Here is a 19,949-nt window from a genome sequence, read left to right on the forward strand (position 1 = left end):
GAAAAACTCCTCATCGGAGCGTGTTCCTGGATGGGATATGCCAAGTTTGAAAGACTGAAAAGAGGGAGGGAGGGAGGAAAAGGAAGGGAAAGGAAGGAAGGGAAGGGAAGGGAAGGGAAGGAAGGAAGGAAGGAGAAAAGGAAAGAGAAAGTCGAAGGAAAGAAAAGGGGAAAAAAAGAGACAAGGGAGGAAAGGAAGAAGAGAGGATGGATGGAAGGGAGAAAGCAAAGGTAGAAGGAAAGGAGAAAGGAAAGAAATGGAAAAGAAAGCAACAGGGAGGGAGTAAAGGAAAGAAGGAAAGGAGAAAGGAAAGGAAAAGAAAGGGATAGGGAGGGAGGAAAGGAAGAAGAGGAGGATGGATGGAAGGGAGAAAGCAAGGTAGAAGGAAAGGAGAAAGGAAAGAAATGGAAAAGAAAGCAACGGGGAGGGAGTAGAGGAAAGAAGGAAAGGAGAAAGGAAAGGAAAAGAAAGGGATAGGGAAGGAGGAAAGGAAGAAGAGGAAGGAAGGAAAGGAGAGAAAGAGGGGAGGGGAGAAAGATGAGAGGGAGAAAGGAAGGGAAGGAGGAAAAAAAAGGGAGGGGTGGCTACCTAAATGGAGAGCCAGATGGGCAAAGTCTCTTTTATCTCACACACACACACACACACACACACACAGTTTCTTCACCTTTCGGAAGCTGGGGAGGAAGAAAGAAATAGAGCAAAAAAAAGAAAAAAATCTTGAGCACCCAACCATTTTCAAGAGGAGGAAACACCCAACTTTTCAAAAGTCTTGCCAACTTGCTCCACCTTCCCCAAATAGCAGCCTTCACAAGTTGTCCCAACACCTGCTGCTTCTTCTTCGGCAGCCTGGCCCAGACGAAGTGCGCTGAATCACATAAAAGACTTGGAAGCTTTTTTTTTGTCTTGTCTTGTCGGCGGGGGAGGAGGAAGCACCCTCCCCCTCTCGCTTCTGGGTGGCTGAAGCCTGCAGGCCCAGCTCCACCAGCAGGAGCCCCCCAACCTTGCCCGCTTTCAAGACTGGTGGACTTCAACTCCCAGAATCCCCCAGTCATCAATAGGTAGAACAGAGATCCCTAAACTTGGCCGCTTTAAGACTGGTGGACTTCCACTCCCAGAATTCCTCCTCCAGTCATGTTAGCTGAGGAACTCTGGGAGTTGAAGTCCACAAGTCTTAAAAGTTGGCAAAGTTGGAGACCCCCCTGAATTAACGAACCGGATAGACTTTTCAAATTGGGGGTGAGAGAGAGAGAGACAAAGGGGCGTTCTGACCCAGAGGAAATCTCAGTCCTGGGTTTAAAAGAGGTGTTGCCAGGCTGTCCTTGGGCCAGAGTGAAATGACCCTGGATAGAGAGGCACGGATTTATACCTCCCCCCCAAAAAAAAAAAGGAAGGGTTTGAAGGAAATTTGTTACTGTACTTCCAAAGAGAGGAAGAGAGATTTTGCTTCAGGAAAAAGAGATTTTGCTCCTGGGGAAAAAAAAAGAAAATAAGAGATTTTGCTCCAGGAAAAAGAAAGAAAGAAAAGCGATTTTGCTCCTGGGGGAAAAAGAGGAAAATAGAGATTTTGCTACAGGAAAAGAAAGAAAGAAAGAAAGAAAGAAAGAAAGAAAGAAAGAAAGAAAGAAAGAAAGAAAGAAAGAAAGAAAGAAAGAGAGAGAGAGAGAGAGAGAGAGAGAAAAAAAAAGAAGAAAGAAAGAAGAAAAAAAGAAAGAAAGAAAGAAAGAGAGAAGAGAGAGAGAGAGAGAGAGAAAAAAAGAAGAAAGAAAAAGAAAGAAAGAAAAAGAAAAAAAAGAAAGAAAGAAAGAAAGAAAGAAAGAGAGAGAGAGAGAGAGAGAGAGGAAAAAAGAAGAAAGAAAGAAAGAAAGAAGAAAAAGAAGAAAGAAAGAAAGAAAGAAAGAAAGAAAGAAAGAAAGAAAGAAAGAGAGAGAGAGAGAGAGATTTTGCTCCAGAAAGAAAAGAGAGGAAAATAGATTTTGCTACTGAGGAAAAGGAGGAAAATAAAAGATTTTGCTCCAGGAAAAAGAAAGAAAAGCGATTTTGCTCCAGAAAGAGAAAAGAGAGGAAAAGAGATTTTGCTTCTGGAGAAAAAAGAGAGGATTCAGAGATTTTGCTCCAGAGGCCGTTTGCAAATCCACAACCCGAGTAAAAGACCCAACGCCTCCCCCCCTTCCCGACTGCCCCGAAATGAACTTCGGCCCCCCAAAAAAAAAAAAAAAAGCTGGGGACAAAAATGCAACCATGCAAAAGAAGAAGAAGAAGCTGCAACCGTGTTTCCAAGAAAGGAAGTCCGGGAGAGGAAGTTCGGGGCTCCTCCGCCCCACAGACCGCAAATCCGCCCCGTCCCCCCCCAATCCGGACCCGAAGGCCTTTCTCCGCCAGCTTTAACCCCCCGCACCCCGAGACACACACACACACCCTTTTGACGCGCGGGACAAGGACGCACCGCGCTTCCGGCTCCGAACACGTGTCTGCCGCTTCAGCCCTCGCCCGCCTGCCTGGCAGCGCCGACCGGGAACGGCAGTTTTAATTCAAACGCGAGATCCCACCCAAAGCTCCCCGCGGGAAGGCGGTGCCCGGGCTGGGTGGGTGTTTCGGGGTGAAAACCTTCCCCTCCCCAAGTTCGCCCACCTCTTCTCAGCCGGGAGGGAGGAGCGAGGGCCCCGCTTCGCCTTCTCGGTCTCTCCCCCCGGCCGCCCCCGCCCTGCCTTTGACCTCCAACTTCTCCCGAGGGGCTTTCCCAAGCCCTTTGGGGGGCTGCGAAGGGAGGGGGCGGGAGGGGTCCCCGCAGAGGCGCCCTCTCGCTTGAACTCGGGATGAGGAGGGGTCTGCAAAGAGAAAAGCGGCGGCCGGGCTCTCTCTCTCTCCCCCTTCTCTCTTTCCTCTCCCTCCCTCTGCCCCATCCCTCTCCCCTTCCTTCCTTCCTTCCCTCCCTTTCTTTCCCCTTCCTTCCCTCTCTCACCTTCTGCTCCGTCCCTCCCTCCCCTCCCTCTCCCTTCCCTCCTTCCTCTCCTTCCCTCCTTCTCTTTCCCTTCCCTCCTTCTCTCTCCTTCCTTCCTTCTTTCCCTTCTTCTCCTTCCTTCCTTCTTTCCCCTTCCCTCTCCTTCCCTCCTTCTCTTTCCCTTCTTTCCTTCCCTCTCCTTCCCTCCTTCTCTCTCCCTTCCTCCTTCTCTTCCCTTCCCTCCTTCTCTCTCCTTCCTTCCTTCTCTTTCCCCTTCCTTCTTTCCCCTTCATTCCTCTCCTTCTCTCCTTCCTTCCTTCTTTCCTCCTCCTTCTCTCCTTCCCTCCTTCTCTTTCCCCTTCCTCCTTCTCTCTCCTTCCCTCCTTCTCTTTCCCCTTCCTTCTCTTTCCCTTCATTCCCTCTCCTTCTCTCCTTCCTTCCTTCTTTCCCTCCTTCTCTCTCCTTCCCTCCTTCCCTTTCCCTTCCCTCTCCTTCCTCCTTCTCTTTCCCTTCTTTCCTTCCCTCTCCTTCCTCCTCCTCTCTCCCTTCCCTCCTTCTCTTTCCCCTTCCTCCTTCTCTCTCCTTCCTTCCTTCTCTTTCCCCTTCCTTCTCTTTCCCCTTCATTCCCTCTCCTTCTCTCCTTCCTTCCTTCTTTCCCTCCTTCTCTCCTTCCTCCTTCTCTTTTCTTCCCTCTCCTTCCCTCCTTCTCTTTCCCCTTCTTTCCTTCCCTCCTTCCCTCCTTCTCTCTCCTTCCTCCTTCTCTTTCCCCTTCCCTCCTTCTCTCTCCTTCCTTCCTTCTCTTCCTTCCTTCTCTTTCCTTCATTCCCTCTCCTTCTCTCCTTCCTTCCTTCTTTCCTCCTTCTCTCTCCTTCCCTCCTTCTCTTTCCTCTCCTTCCCTCCTTCTCTTTCCCCTTCCTTCTCTTTCCCTTCATTCCCTCTCCTTCTCTCCTTCCTTCCTTCTTCCTCCTTCTCTCTCCTTCCCTCCTTCTTTCCCCTTCCTCCTTCTCTCCTTCCCTCCTTCTCTCTCCTTCCTTCCTTCTCTTTCCCCTTCCTTCCTTCTCTCCCTTCCCTCCTTCTCTCTCCTTCCTTCCTTCTCCTTCCTCCTTCTCTCTCCTTCCCTTCTCTTTCCTTCCTTCCTTCCCTCTCCTCCCAACCCCGGCCGCGCCCCGCCAACTCAGGCCGCGTTCGCCCGACCCGGCTGGACACGCGTCTTGCCTTAGAGCCGGGTTTGTAAGGTTTGAGAAGCGACGCGCCCCCCCCGGGGGCAGATGAAGAGTGGGGAAGGTGGGTGGGAGAGAGGAGGAAAAAGGACCCGTGGGGGGGGACACGCCTTAAGAGGACCCCTCCCTCCCTTCCCAGGGTCCCCCCAAGCACTCACCTGGGAAGCAAAGAGGAGGAGGAGGCGGGGGCGCGCGGCCCGGCGGACCAGCCGAGAGGTGGGCGGGGGTCCCAACCGGGCTGACTTTCTCCCGGCGGGCGGGGGGGCGGAGATCAAAGGCGCCTTTGGAACGTTGGGAAACTTTCCGCGGCGGCGTCACAAAGCGAAGCGACCCTCAACGTTCCACGCGGAAACCCCCCGCCCCGCCCCGCTGGGCGATGCCGCCGCCGCTGCTGCTGCTGCTGCTGCTGCCCCCCTCCGGCCGGCTGCAAAGTCATCGGCGGCTCCGCTCGCCCTTTCCCAAGCCCGGCTCCGGGCAGACCCGAGCGCAGCCCGGCACCGCTGCTCAGTCCTCGGGCGGGGGTCGCGGGGCGGCGGGGAGAAGGCTGCCAAAGTCCCTGGCCGCGTGGGATCGGCCGCCCCGCTCGCCCAGCTCGTGGGTCCCGGAATAGGAAAAGGGCGCGGACGCCCGAAAGGAGCCGCCCGCCCGCCTCGTTCAACGCCTGGCGTCAGCGCGCATGCTTCCCGCCTCCTCTTAAAGGGCTAGCGCCTTGGAGGAGGAAGAGGAGGAGGAGGAGGGTGGAAGTGGGTCGTCGTGGGTCCCTCTCTCTTCCCTCTTCCTTGCCCCCCCGGGCGGAGCTGCCTTTTGACACTGTTTGGAAAAGAAAAGCCTCGGGCAACCCGGAGATGGGACTTGGGTGCGGGAACAACAGCCTGACAAGGTAGAACGGCCGAGCACAAAGAAGTTGGAGAGCTGATGCGGAGCTCCTCGCAACAACCGGTTCTGTGGGCATGGCTTAGGTGGTGGACGTGGCTTGGTGCTCATGTTATCGGCTGGGCGTGGCCAACTCAATATCACTCACATCGAGGCATGCATCTCCTCGCCTGGCCTCTCATGACTGTGAGGATGCTGCAACAGTCGTAAGTGTGAAAAACGGTCATAAGTCACTTTTTTCAGTGCCTTTGTAACTTTGAATGGTCACTCCACACAAGCAAAGTACCAGCAAAGGAGGGAAAAAAACTCCAGAGAGGTTCCTGAGACAGGAAGTCTAGTTCTGCCAAGAACGTAATAAGAGTTAACGGAGATGCAGTTTCTGTAAGCAACTCCAGAATGTTTCCTTCCTGCTTTCCTTACAGGATTAGGCCTGTAATTTCTCCCAACTGCTTAGAAGGTTAACAACAGGTTCTAGCGAATAGGTGCGAACTGGTAGAATCCCACCCCTGCCCCTGTCCCACACTTACGACCATTGTAGCATCCCCATGGTCACATGGTCAAAATCCAGAATCAAAATCCCACTGGGGAGGGGGCTCTCGGTCCCCCCCCCTTGGAATCCAGGGGTCATCCTTTTTTTTTAATCATTTCTGAGCGAGTTAAAGAAACGAGGTTTGGGTGAAATTCTGCGATGCTAGACGAACAGAATAAAAGTTTCTTTTATTTGTTGTTATTTACGGTGGGGGCGGCGGCTGCCTTTTCTAAAGCAGCTGTGCCTATTTTCAAAAGCCAGAATTGGTGCTCGGGAGAGCATTCAGATGCGGGAACTGCCAAATCTCGTTCCTTACTTGTGACTCCCGTGTCTTTCCGTTCCAACGGTTACAGTAGCTCCTTTTCTGGCCCGGTTGGAAGCTAAAATCTGCTGCACAACTTCAGCTTCCTGAAGTCGGCTTCGAGGGCCCGCGTGCGTTTGTGTGCCTGTGTGTGAAGCCGCTGCCAGTTTGCACTGCCAGTTTGCACATGGGAACCCAGGGAAACGCAGGTTGCAAAGTCCATAAACTTTGCTCTGAACTGGAAGGAGATTTGCAACGTTTTTTTGCACGTTGTGCAATGAGAGAAAAGCTGCAGAGGAACTTATCCAGCAAACTGACTAATATATTTTCATCCTGCATGTGCCCTAGTGTTACTTTGCACTCCTTTTATGTATGTTTCCTGCTGCTCTTTGTGTACTATAGGCTAAATCAGGGATGTCAAACTCAAAAGACTGGCCCCGACGGTGCCTCTGCTAGCGAAGATGGGGTGCAGGTGGGATGTGCCCCCCCCCGCAACCGCTTTTGGCCTCTGGAGTCTTCCCGGAGACCTACCAGGCCCAAAATGGAGCCTCCAGGGTGCTTCAGAAGGTTATAAAAGGGAGGAAAAGTAAAAACATTTCACCTTTCAAGCTTGCAATTCTGCTACTATAGCCTATGTCAACAATTTATAATTGTAGTCTTCCTATGGAGTCAGTTTCTCTCTCTCATTAAGGTGATCAAGTAGATCAAGTATTGGAAAAACCAAATTTGCAGAAATGTATGCCTATTTTTTTAATATGTTTATAAAAACCATGTCTGCGGAGGTGCGGTCCCATGTCATGCCCACCATGGCCACGCCGAACGGTCCTCCAAGGTCAGACGCAATCCTGATGTGGCCCTCAGTGAAATTGAGTTTGATGTCTTTGTGCTAAATCTATATATATATATAAAAGCAAAATACTCCTTGCGCATCATCACAAAATCTTCAGCACCGTAAAGCCTACAAACTTGAAATTTGGCACCTATGTTCCTCTTGGCTTCTAGGTGCTCACTAAGAAAGGATTTTTTGAAATGACCATCAGAGCATTTAGAGTATTTCCTATATTATTATTATTAACATGCTCTGATGCTAAGGAGTTCTACTCCCCCTCCCCACCTGCAAAACACAAGCAGAGGAGTTTCAGTTTCAGTTTCAGAGCACCAAACAGCTTTAGCACAGAACAGTTGAGCTAAGCCACGCCCAGGTTCCTCGCTGTCTCCTTGCTCACACAGCAAATACTATTTCAGTTTCCAAACAGCCCTCAACTCTCTCTCTCACACTGACAGGACACTAGACGGATGAATACCAATGGATGCTGGTAGGCAGAGGCAGAATTTCCCTTCCCCCTTATTTTCCTCCCCCAAAACTAAGCCCCACCACGTAGTTTGGTAGCGAAGCACGGGTCTCGAGCTAGTAAATAAAATAACTCAAATAATTATTCACAAAAGGCAAAAAAACCCCAACCCTTTACCGCGCTGAAATGCGCAGATCCGCCAGCAGAGGGCGGGCCACTCCAGAGAACTTGGGCTGTGCCAATGGGCTGCAATTGGAGATAACTCATTTGCGTCTTGACAAGGATGGATTTAATATATAGAATGAAGGTGGCTAGCTCGAATTACTAACCAAAGGGGACAAATTTGAATTAATATGATAAGGACTGTTAAAATTGCAAACGTGACAGAAAAAGGTAATATGGGAAATGAACATAGAAATGAGATAAGCATTTTAGATAACAATGTTTACATGAGAGTACCCTAAGAAAAATGAATTAAGTTATAACATGAACTGGAATTGGATAAGTTTAACATTTAATACTAATAAGGATAATGGGATATGATATTGCATAAATAAAATGAATGGGTAACTATGGTCACGTTTGTACTGAGATGGGAAACCTGGATTCACACTGCTTGCCAAACGAGAATTTTTTTTATTTAAAAAATAAAATTGGGGAGGAAATTGAACAATGAAACTATAAGGTATGTTTAACTGGTATGGTGGTTTCTCGTTAGGAGAGAATATTGAAATGTTGAAAATAAGCAATGAAGTGATGACTTAATGTGAATATGTGTATTAAGAGATATTATTAACTTATACTAAAATGTATGATACATTGATGCCACACTGTTAATGTATGGTTGTGTGTGTAGATTGAAATAAAAAACTTGATTTAAAAAAAGTGGAAATGATGTGCAATTAATTCCCCCCCTTCCCGTCCTTTGCGGCCTGGGTGTCATATGCCCCTGGTGGAGACCGACTCTGAGGGAGAGGAGGAACAGCCAACAGGTCATGGAAGTGTGGCTCCGGAGGTTGTGGAGGAGGCTGGGAAAGGGCAGAGGCTGGCTGGGCAACCAGGCCCATCCCCTCTTCATCCTAGGACATGCAGGGAGGAACGGAGAAGGAAACAACTTGGCTTATGAGAGAGGAAGCGGCCATGATCCCCCTCATTGGTTGCAGCTGGGGAGAATAGTATATAAGAGAGACGGTTAAAAACACAGCATTGCCAGAAGCAAAGCGTGTGTTATTTTGGGCTGAAGTTATCTTAGTTGGCGTCCTTCCAACAGACTGTGCCTTGTTATCTCCTTGAAGTTGGTAATTACTTATCCTGGTCCGTTGTGGAAATTCCTTCATTGTAGTTTGTTTTGGTTTTTTTATCTCACCTCTATCTGCTCATTAAGTTCGGACTGTATTGCTTTCTTTTGAAGACTGTTTTTGAATACGTTTTATCTCCAACTGAGAATTATTGAACAGTGGGGCCAAGTTGGAGGCATTAAAGGACATTTAGGTACGTTTTGGATTTTGTTACGTTTGTGTTACACTCCGGGTCATCACACTGGGCTCCATGGTGGCTGTAAGTTGAGGGTTGCCTGTATCGCGAGACAGAAATGGTACAGAGCCTGCATTGTGGAAGGCAGATTCGACCATTTAAATGGAAACCAGAAAACAGCTTTTAAAAGAGCATCCTTGTATATAATTTATTGATTCAAAAGAGCCCACGCAGATAAGACTAGATAAGACTTTGGTTCTAAAATCCGGCTTATTTATTTTTTTCCCCAGCGCCAGGGACTTAGAAGACCAATCGTCCTTTTATTTAAAAAAAAACATACATCTTTTTAAAAACACTGAGAAAGGCTATAATGTCATCCTCCCACGGCCAGATTTTTTTCTCCCTTTCAAAGGACCCCGTAGAAATAAAGCAAGGATTAAAATATCGTTATTATTAACAAAATCTAGGAAGACTGCGGATCACCGCCGCCCTTTTTAAATCTACGTTTTTAAAAGCAGGTAAAACCAGGAAGGAAAAAAAAAAAACACACACACACACACACGAGTGGGTGGGCTTTGCAGTCACCGATTCTGCTCATTCTTCCTCGTCATTCTTGGCAGAAAATCCAGTCCATCCTTTTTTCTTTTTAAAGTGCAGAAGGTCAGTCAGTCAGCAATCGAAGGCCGAAACTCAGGGAGAGAGAGAGGGAGAGATTGCATGCCATTTTGGGAGAGAGAAAACCTTTGAACAAGAAAGGAGAAAAAGATTAATGAAATGTGGGGTTGGGATATGCCCCACTACAGGCGGTCCTCAGCTTACAGGTGTTCGCTTAGTGACCAGTTCAAAGCTTCACAGCGCCGGAAAAAAGGTGATTTGCAACTGGTCCTTGCGCTTAACAACTGAAGCAGGAGACCCTATCACCATGATGGTGAACCTATGGCACGCGGAGCCATTTGTGCCGGCATGCGAGCCCCAGCCAAACTTACCTGCACTGCACATGCACACGCCTCCCAGATGATTTTTGACCGTTTGAGGCCTTTTACGGCCTACCAGAGGCTCGAGGGAAGCCTCTGCAGCCTTGGGAGGCCGAAAAACGGGCCTTCCGGAAATACCGGAAGTGCCCGTTTTCAGCCTCCGGAGGGCCTCTGGAGCCTGGGGAGGCTGTTTTCGCCTCCCGAGGGCTCGAGGGAAGCCTCTGCAGCCTTGGGAGGCCGAAACGGGCTGCGTTTCAGCACTTCCGGTATTTCCGGAAATACTGGAAGTGCCGAAACCCGAAGTGCTGAAACAGGCCCGTTTTTCGGCCTCCCAAGGCTGCAGAGGCTTCCCTCGAGCCCCGGGAGGGTGAAAAAGGCCTCAAATGGGCCTTAAATCATCTGGGAGGCACGCGCATGTGCAGTGCAGGTAAGAAGGGGGTGTTGCACGCACATGCGCAGAGGTGGACACATTGCCTTTTGGGTGCTGGCACGCAAATGTTTTCAGCATGGGAGCCCAAAAAGATTAGTAATTAGTAATAGCTATCACTCTGCTAAACAAATAATTCCCTCAACACTGTCCAATTATCTACGAAGTCTGCACTACTATTACTATTAATCTTCTCATCACTCCTTATCGGCCATCCCCTCCCACTTGTGACTGTATGACTGTAACTTTCTCGCTTGTATCCTTACGATTTATATGGACTGTTTCCTAGTATGATTTGATTGCTTATTGCACCCTATGACTATTATTAAGTATTGTACCTGATTATTCTTGACTCTTTACAAATGTATCTTTTCCTTTATGTACACTGAGAGCATTTGCACCAAGACAGATTCCTTGTGTGTCCAATCACACTTGGCCAATAGAGAATTCTATTCTATTCTATTCTATTCTATTCTATTCTATTCTATTCTATTCTATTCTATTCTATTCTATTCTATTCTATTCCTTCCAATATCTATTCTATTCTATTCTATTCTATTCTATTCTATTCTATTCTATTCTATTCTACTCTACTCTATTCTATTCATTCCTATTTCTATTCTATTCTATTCTATTCTATTCCTATTCTATTCTATTCTATTCTATTCTACTCTACTCTACTCTACTCTACTCTACTCTACTCTACTCTACTCATTCCTATTTCTATTCTATTCTATACTATACTATTCTATTCTTGTTCTATTCCATTTTCCATTCTATTTTCTATTCTATTCTATATTCCATTCCATTCCATCCTTTCTCTCTCTTTTTTTTCCACATCTTCATCCTAAGAAGGCAACCTTTCTCCTTCTTATCTGTCTTTTGGCAACAACCTGTGTCCTCGATCAAGAGTCAAACTTCATTTGAGACAAAGATCTGCAAAAACGCCCAGTGACAAAAGCTTTCTGACAGAATGAAAAAAAAAACAAAAGACACACAACTGGAAAAGCGTTCAATGTTGCCAAAGGTGTTTTGTCTTTCGTGTTTGGAATTGACGTCTTTAATCAAGGAAGCAGGTTTTGAGTTTCTCGGAGCGCCGTGTGTTAAAAACAAAACAAAGCAGAAATAATCAGTTTGTCCCCATTTCTTTTCAAAGGTTTCAGGTGATTCTCGGTCGTTTTCACAAAAGAAGAAATGCCAACTTAACCCATTGGGAAGGAAACAGCGTGGAAAGTTAATACAAGACTTAATCTGCTCTCTAAAACTCCTTTTTCTCGGAAGGATTGACAGGATAAAATGGGGAGGGGGTGAATTTATTAAGGGACAAAGGAGGGGGAGGGTTGAAAAAGCACTAATTAATTTTCTTCCAGGCCTTGTTGTTAACTCCAGCAAGCTCCCAATTTTGTTGATAGCACCAAATACAGGCCACCCTCAATGTTTATCGCCATCCGTTTAAAAACGGTTTAAATTTACAACGGCCTGGGAAAAAATTAACTTAGGATCGGTCCTCAGATGTACGACTGTTGGCTCCACCTTCACAGTCAACGCGACACTCAACAACTGTGGGTCACAAAAGGAGATTCCCATGACCCTGGGTCACTGCCACCGTCGTAAAAATGAGTCAGGAGAGATTCAACCTGGAAATAAGGAGGAACTTTCTGACAGTGAGGACAATCAACTCATGGAACAGAGGTTGCCTTCAGAAGTTGTGGGAGCTTCATCCCTGGAGGCTTTCAAGAAGAGACTGGACTGCCATCTGTCAGAAATGGTGTGGGGTCTCCTGCTTGGAAAGGGGGTTGGACTAGACAACCTTACAAGGTCCCTTCCAATTTCCTGTCAGTGAGAACAATCCACCCGACGGAATGGAAGTTGCCTTCAGAAGTTGTGGGAGCTTCATCCCTGGAGGCTTTCAAGAAGAGACTGGACTGCCCTCGGTCAGAAATGGTGTAGGGTCTCCTGCTTGGGTGGGGGGTTGGACTAGATGACCTCCAAGGTTCCTTCCAACTATTGTTCTGTTCTGTTCTGGTTGAGATATCTGACTAGACAGCTATGCTAGAAAAGGTGCAGAGAAGAGCAACCAGGATGATGAGGGGACTGGAGGCTAAAAGATAGGAAGAACAGTTGCAGGAACTGGGCCTGGCTGGTCTAGGGAAGAGAAGGACCAGGGGAGACAGGAGAGCAGCCTTCCAATATTTGAAGGGAGAGGGAGAGAAAGGAAAGGAAAGAGAAGGAGAAAGAGGAAGGAAGGAGAGAAAGAAGAAAGAGGGAGAGAAAAAGGAAGGAAGGAAGGAGAGAAAGAAAGAAAGAGGGAGAGAAAGAGAGGGGGAGAGAGCAAGAGAGAGTGACTGGAGGCTGAAACATACAATGAACTGGGCCTGGCTAGTCTAGGGAAGAGAAGGACCAGGGGAGACAGGAGAGCATCTTCCAATATTTGAGGGGCTGCTCCAGAGAGGAGGAAGGAGTCAAACTATTCTCCAAAGCCGCTGAAGGCCAGACAAGGAACAGTGGATGGAAACTGATCAAGGAGAGATTCAACCTGGAAATAAGGAGGAATTTTCTGACGATGGGAAGAATCAACCCATGGAACAGAAGTTGCCTTCAGAAGTTGTGGGAGCTTCATCCCTGGAGGCTTTCAAGAAGAGATTGGATTGCCATCGGTCAGAAATAGTGTAGGGTCTCCTGCTTGGGCGGGGGGTTGGACTAGATGACCTACTAGGTCCCTTCCAACTCTGATGATCTGTTAAAATACACACCGGAGGGTTAGCTGAGCCCCAAACAGCCTCTGAATTCGGGCAGAGAGATCAACTTGTTGCCGCTGAGATCGCAGTAATCCAGGAACTTCCGGACGCAGCGTTTGGGCCGGGCGTTTTGCTTCATGTACAGCTTGAAAGGGCGCAGCTCCCGCTCGCTCACGCCGTTGCTGAAGTCTCTGTCCAGGTGGGTGAACTGCCAGCGCACGGCCCGGTCTTCCAAGCTGGGGGCCGCCAAGGAATCCGGAAACCTGCCAGAGAGCATGTCGTGGGTTTGGTTTTTTTTAAACGTGGTTTAATTGTCACTGCAAGTCAAGGTGGTATTTGTAATGTTCCCAACAACAACCCTGGAAGGTAGGCTGGGCTGAGCGTAAGAGACTCGCCCTGAATCCCTCAAGGGGGGACTAGAACTCATCACCACCTGGGGATTGGCCCCAAATCACCCAGCTGGCTTTCATGCCCAAGGCAAAACTTGAACTCATGGCCTCCCAATTCTTGGCCCTTAAACTTTACCAAATACTCTTTCTCCCTCTCTCTCTCTTCCTCCCTCCCTCTCCCTCTCTCTCTCTTTCTTCCCTTCCCTCCCCTTCTCCTCCTCCCTCTCTCCTTCTCTCTCTCCCTTTCTCCCTCTCACCCTCCCTCTCTCTCTCCTCCCTCCCCCGTCTTTCTCTCCCTCTCCCTCTTTCTCCTCCCTCCCCTGTCTCCCTCTCTCTATTCCCCTTCCTACTCTGTCTCCTCTTCTCTCCTCTTCTTCCCCCTCTACTCTCTCTACCTACCCTCTCTCCTCCAACTCTGGCTAGCTGTGTCAGACTGGGTCTCCAGGACCCTCCAGATAATAATTTATCTGTCTACAGGGTTCCTATATGCCAACTGGACAAACGCTCTTGGAAAAATCTCTAACCAAATTAACCATGTTCCAAAACTTGGGAGTTTGGCTTAGGGCCCTCACTTCACCCAACGCCTGCAGCCCAAGTCCCTGTTTCTTGATCTTGGCAGCTTTTAAGGGGGTGTGGACTCCAAATCCCAGAATCCCCTCGCCACCACGCTGAAGTCCACCCATCTTCAAGTTCAAAATGCTAGCTAGAGAACCATGGAAGTTGAAATCCAGAGACCTTAAAGTCTAGAAACACAACTCTGCATAATATCTTTGATCGTGCGGTTCACAGACCGAAGGCACTTCCTTTTTCGCCAGGGGCGAGCCAAATTTACCTGCGGTATGGAATGGTCATCAGCCTTGATTGGAGCATGTGGGAACTCAATGCTTTGATCAGTTGGGTAAGGAACTGAGTTTTCTTTGACCCGGGACAACCTAGTTGGAAAGATCAAAAGACAGGAATCTTTCCAACAGAAAGCTGCTGAAAAACCTTGTCCAAAATAAACGTTTAGTTTAGTTTAATTTACTTTATTGTCGTTGCACATTGTACAACGAAATTAAATGCCATCTCCAGTGTACATTATGACTGAAAGTAAACACAAACACACCTCCTTCCCATTCTATACATTGAATTGAAAACCCCTGATATTGCATTAATATTACACTATACAGGAGAATTCAATAGAGTTACTTGCCCTGGGATAGAAGCTGTTTTTCAGCCTATTTGTCCTTGTTTTTATTATTGTCCTGTACCGTCTGCCAGATGGTAATAGTTAAAAAAAAAAGGGTTCCTAGGATGAGATGGATCTTTGAGGATGTTTTGAACTTTCTTAAGGCAGCAGGAGCTCTTCCAAAGAGGGGAGAGGACAACCCAGGATCCTCTGGGCAATGATGTTAACCCTCTGGAGTGCCGTCCTATCTGCCCCGGTGCAAGTGGCAAACCCTACACAGGTGTGTAGTAAGTTAAGATACTCTCTATGGTGCAGCGGTAGAAGGTCACCAACAGTTTTTCATCCAGTTGTCGTTTCCTGAGAAACCTCAGGTAGTCTAATCTCTGCTGGGCCCTTTTGACCAGGGCTGCAATGTGAGCCCCCCAGGTCAGGTCCTCTTTTAGGATAACACCCAGAAACTTAAAACTGGCCACTTGCTCCCCTCGGTCTCTATTGATAAGCCAGGGCTGGAGGTCTGATCTGCTCCTTCTATAGTCCACTATCAGCTCCTTGGTCTTCTTGGTGTTGAGGACCAAGTTATGGTCTCCACACCACCAAAGCAACCGTTGGTCCACCTCATCTCGCTAGACAGATTCATCCACCACCCCCAGAGATAAGTCCCACCACTGTTGTATCCTCTGCAAATTTAGTAATAGTATTACTAGTGTGAGTGGGAATGCAGGCATGCACATAAAGAGTATAGAGTAAGGGACTCAACACACAACCGTGTCTCCTTCTTCTTGTTTTTCAAGGCAGGGAAACAGCTCTGACTTACCGGGCAGGATCCGATCTCGGAACAAGGGCCCTATTTCCGTGCTCTTGGTTGCTGTATCAGCTTCGCAGTCCGGGGGAAAGTTTCTGGGGAAAACGACGCAGAGAAATTAAGATTAAAATTGATTTGTGGGGTGGTAAATCTCTTTTCCAGGGGAGCTCTCCCCCTTTTTTTTAAGGGGGTGACGTTAAGAACTAGTGGTGGGATTCAAATGGTTCTACCACCGGTTCGGTGGGCGTGGCTTGGTGGGCGTGGCTTGGTGGGCGTGGCTTGCCTAACGCACGCGCACATCTTTCCCCACACCAGCTGAGCCAATCAGCTCAGAGGAGAAAGAAGAGGAAAGCGCAGGGGGGAGGGCCAAATGGGAGGGATTGGTGGGTGGGAGGATTGGCGGGTGGGAGGGCCAATCCTGCACTTTTCTCTTCTTTCGCCTCTCGGCTGATCGTCGGATAAGCTTTTTTTTTTTTACTACCGATTCAATTGAACCAGTCCAAACCAGTAGCATACCACTATTGTTAGGAATGGAAAGAAACTGCAGTCCAGACTGGGTCCAGATCTGGGTCTCTCCCCATTTTTCCTGGACAATTTCTTCTTCTGACCACCTCTCCCAGCTTTGGGGCTATCGGCTGTGTTGGGACTGCAATTCCCAGAGTTCCTCATGCTGGCTGAGGAATTCTGGGAGTTGAAGTCCACCAAGTTGCCATCTACTTTATGCTAAAGGAGAGGGGGGGGCACTGAACCTAGGGGAGAAGAAAGGGGCTCAATCAGATTCAAACTCTGGGTTCAAGACAGGTATGGCACTGACCGGGTGGAGGTCCCTGGGATGGGGCGGCCGGTGTCCACTCGCACGCACCAGCAGTAGCCTGTGGCCTGGTGACACTGCACCTCCTTGTAGGTGCCATCGCCTTCGCACGCCGGGATGAAGGTGCCCTCTTGCTGGTGCTGGCGGGCCTCGTGGATGGCTTCCCGCCGTTCCTGTTCGCACGACGGCGGATATTCTGGACGGGAGGAGCGTCCGGCGCGAGGAAGCAGAAACAGGAGTTGAGTTCGAAGCATTAAAGGTTTATCGTGTGCTACCTCTATGCAAGAACCTGTTCTACTAACGGTCAAGCCCAGTTGGTGCCAGATAAGTCAACAGAATTCATGGGAAGGCTGGGCTTCTTTCTCTTGTGGGAATGCAACGATTCTAAACTTATGGCACATTTGACCCCGCCTTCCAGTTCAGCCTGCTCAATTCCTACAAAATGTCAACTCATAAAATATTTATATGTTTTTTTTTTAAAGGAGGGGGCGCGCGTTGCCGAATTGTTCCATCAGTTTCAAGATAGTAACTGGGATGTTTTGCCACAAAATGCTAGAACGTTGATGACTCTTGGTGGAGTGCCATTGAATATGATTGATACCCAGGGGGTGGGGGACAGGGGGGTGAGTGAATTGTCTCGTGCCCAGGCAGTGCCGACCCAAACCTTTTGAGTTTCAGTTGGCTTGAACTGGTGCCGAACTGACCAGAGGATGACCAGGTTTTAGCAAATGCTAATGTTTTAAATAGAGACACGCTTGACTGGGTGGTACGGTCCTCAACCGTTGAGCCCATTTCACGGTGCTGAATTTTGCACTTTGCCTTTTTGTAACTGTTAACCTTTAGTAATACAATTGTAAACTGAATCTGACTGCAACCGTCTTAACTAGGAGTCATTTCCCAAAGAGTCCGAGAGTCAATTCCTAAATCTGGACTCTGGGCAGATCCGGCACTGGACATAAATAATTTTATATCTTTCATGGACAGCCGTCCAAAGTTGCTTTTTAGAGTGACATGAGCAGCAACATACATTTAATAAATACATTAGTAAGAAAACGGGGCTCACCTTGAGCCGGTTTCGCCGAGTGGTTGGTCTTGAAATCCGGAAGGATGATGGGAATCAGGAAAGGCAGGGTGGTGCCTTCTGGGTTACGGAGGAGGAGTGAGGAATCCGTGACGGGCAGGGAAGCAGAATAATTGGCAGGAAACAGAAGCAGAGGGGTTAGTTTAGAGCAATAATGTGGCACCCTGGAAACCATCTTAGCCCACCCAATTCTTTGGTGCCTCAGTGGCCCTTCTGGTTTTTTTCTTACCCCCCCGAACCTTGCCACATCCAAAGGGCCACATCCAAAGGGCCACATCCAAAGGGCCACATCCAAAGGGCAGCCATGCCACCCACCCAACCGTGTTGCCCACTCAGCAGACAGGGATTGCCATTGCTTTGTTTATTTATATTCATTTTCATCAGTGAGTGAGACAGTGAGTTCTAATCCTGCCTTGGAGCTGGAAACCGGCTGGATGACGTTGGGCCAAGCGCCAGGAGACTGGGAGTTCTAGTCCCGCCGTAGGCATGGTAGCCGGTTGGGTGACTTTGGGCCCATCGCCAGGAGACGAGCCCCGTCTTAAGCATGAAAGCCAGCTGAGTAACTTTAGGCAAGTCCTTCTCTTTCTCAACCCAGCCCACCTCACAGGGTTGTTGTGGGAAGAATAGGAGGAAGGAGTATTAGGTATGTTTGTTAGTTTCTTGATAAAAATAGTGAAGGTGGGATATAAATAAATGAAAATGAAAATAAAAAGGAAGGAAGGAAGGAAGGAAGGAAGGAAGGAAGGAAGGAAGGAAGGAAGGAAGGAAGGAAGGAAGGAGTGGTTGTATGCTACTGATTTGGACTGGTTTGGCCGAACTGGTCGTAAAAAATCTACTGGTATGGCTGAACCGATTCCTCCAACGATCAGCTGAGAGGATAAAAGAAGCAACAAGCACGGGAGGGTCAAGCTTTTGTTTCTTCATCCTCTCAGCTGATTGTGTTAGGTGTGTGCGCACACACACACACACACAAGAACTGGTAGGAAGGTAGGAATCCACTACTGGAAGGAAGGGGAGAGAGGAAGGAAGGAAGGAAGAAGAGAAGGAAGGAAGGAAGGAAGGAAGGAAGGAAGAAAGACAAAAGAAAGAAAAGAAACAAGAAGGGAAGGAAGGAAGGAAGGAAGGAAGGGAAGGGAGGGAGGAAGGAAGGAAGAAGAGGGAGGGAGAAGGAAGGAAGGAAAGAGAAAGACAAAAGAGAAAAGAAAGAAAGAAACAAGAAAGAAAGAAGGAAAGAAAGGAAGGAAGGAAGGAAGGAAAGGAAGGAAGGAAGGAAGGAAAGGAAGGAAGGAAGGAAGGAAGGAAGGAATCAAAGAGAAAGACAAAAGAGAAAGAAAAAGAAAGAAAAACAAGAAAGAAAGGAAGGAAGAAGGAAGGAAAAGAAAGGAAAGAAAGGAAGGAAGGAAGGAAGGAAGGGAAGGAAGGAAGGAAAGAAAGCAAAGAAAGAAAGGAAGGAAGAGGAAGGAAGAAGAGGGAGGGAGAAGGGAGGAAGGAAGGAAAGAGAAAGACAAAAGAGAAAGAAAGAAAGAAAGAAAGAAACAAGGAAGGAAGGAAGGAAGGAAGGAAGGAAGGAAGAAAGAAAGAAAGAAAGAAAGAAAGAAAGAAAGAAAGAAAGAAAGAAAGAAAGAAAGAAAGAAAGAAAGAAAGAAAGAACTCAGGCACGGCAGTCCACATTTGGGGGTCTCCATTTCCAGCATGCATTGTGCAATCATTGCACTGCAAACACACCCGTGCAACCACGGTCCAGTTCTGGTGAGTCCAAGCAGCTCACCCCCCCCACCCCCAAAACCGAGGGTCGGTGGCCTGGGGGGCCTGGACCGGGGGCGGGAGAGGAAGGAAGGACCTACCTGGCTGCCTGTGGGGCCCGGGGCTTGGCTGAGTAGGCCGGGGGGCCACACCTTCTTCTGCGTTCAGGGAGGAAAAGAGGTGGAAGGCAGCTATTACAGAGGGTTTAATGTCATCTTCTCTGTCCAAAGAGTGAGAGAATTTAGAGCTACCGGGGGGCCACTTGAGGCGATGATGAGGGTTCGTCGGGGTTCTACACTGGACGCAAACCGAGGGAGGGGGCCAACCCGGAACCCAACCGGGGTGGGGTATGCTTTTCCTAAGGCAGAAGAAGCTCCATCGGTTGGACCTCTGCCTGCGAAGCAACCCTGGGCCCCCCCAAAGGCATTCAAGGGGGGCATGCAGGAAAATGGCTTTTGGTTTTGTCAGGAAGCTCAAGTAGCTGTGAATCAGCATTTCTCAACCCGAGCAGCTTTTTGATGGGTGGAGTTCAAGTCCCGAATTCCCTAAGTCAGTTTTAGGGTCCCAGAATCCCCAGCCACGTTTAGATGGGTGGACTTCAAATCCACAATTCCCTAAGTCACTTTTAGGGTCCCAGAATTCCCTAGCCATTTTAGATGGGTGGAATTCCCTAAGTCACTTTTAGATGGGTGGACTTCAACTCCCAGAATTCCCTAGTCACTTATAGATGGGTGGACTTCAAGTCCCAGAATTCCCTAAGTCACTTACAGATGGGTGAACTTCAAGTCCCAGAATTCCCTAAGTCAGTTACAGATGGGTGGAGTTCAAGTCCTAGAATTCCCTAAGTCAGTTTTAGAGTCCCAGAATTCTCTAGCCATTTTAGGTGGGTGGACTTCAACTCCCAGAATTCCCTAAGTCAGTTTTAGATGGGTGGACTTCAACTCCCAGAATTCCCTAGTCACTTATAGATGGGTGGACTTCAAGTCCCAGAATTCCCTAAGTCACTTTTAGATGGGTGAACTTCAAATCCCAGAATTCCCTAAGTCACTTATAGATGGGTGAACTTCAAATCCCAGAATTCCCTAAGTCAGTTTCAGATGGGTGGAGTTCAAGTCCTAGAATTCCCTAAGTCAGTTTTAGAGTCCCAGAATTCTCTAGCCATTTTTAGATGGGTGGACTTCAACTCCCAG

The 19,949-nt window shown here is 48.2% G+C and overlaps 2 protein-coding genes across 4 annotated transcripts in view; both read right to left on the bottom strand.

Moving 5' to 3' along the window:
- LOC113425824 (ADP-ribosylation factor 6-like) overlaps positions 1-4,800 on the bottom strand; it is a 14,818-nt gene extending 10,018 nt beyond the window's left edge. The window contains exon 1 of one of the 3 annotated variants that reach the window (XM_087971247.1): positions 4,317-4,800. The gene's annotated coding sequence lies outside the window, so the exon portion shown is untranslated. Of the gene's footprint in view, positions 1-2,415; positions 2,552-4,316 lie in introns of those variants that run through there. The other 2 variants (XM_087971245.1, XM_087971246.1) reach the window with 2 other exon arrangements.
- Positions 4,801-8,807: 4,007 nt separating this feature from the next.
- Positions 8,808-19,949, bottom strand: part of LOC113425820 (SPARC-related modular calcium-binding protein 1-like) — a 32,465-nt gene continuing 21,323 nt past the window's right edge. The window contains exons 6-12 of the mRNA XM_087971233.1: positions 18,861-18,917; positions 16,999-17,076; positions 15,939-16,131; positions 15,137-15,219; positions 13,987-14,086; positions 12,781-13,028; positions 8,808-9,367 (exon numbers count right to left, since the gene is read on the bottom strand). Of these exons, the coding sequence (XP_087827359.1) occupies positions 12,788-13,028; positions 13,987-14,086; positions 15,137-15,219; positions 15,939-16,131; positions 16,999-17,076; positions 18,861-18,917 (752 nt within the window). The 3' untranslated portion in view covers positions 8,808-9,367; positions 12,781-12,787. The remainder of the gene's footprint in view (positions 9,368-12,780; positions 13,029-13,986; positions 14,087-15,136; positions 15,220-15,938; positions 16,132-16,998; positions 17,077-18,860; positions 18,918-19,949) is intronic.

This window comes from Notechis scutatus, chromosome 8 (assembly GCF_049901735.1).
Source record: "Notechis scutatus isolate UNSWTSFEM ecotype Mainland chromosome 8, rNotScu1.2, whole genome shotgun sequence".
NCBI lineage: Eukaryota > Metazoa > Chordata > Lepidosauria > Squamata > Elapidae > Notechis > Notechis scutatus.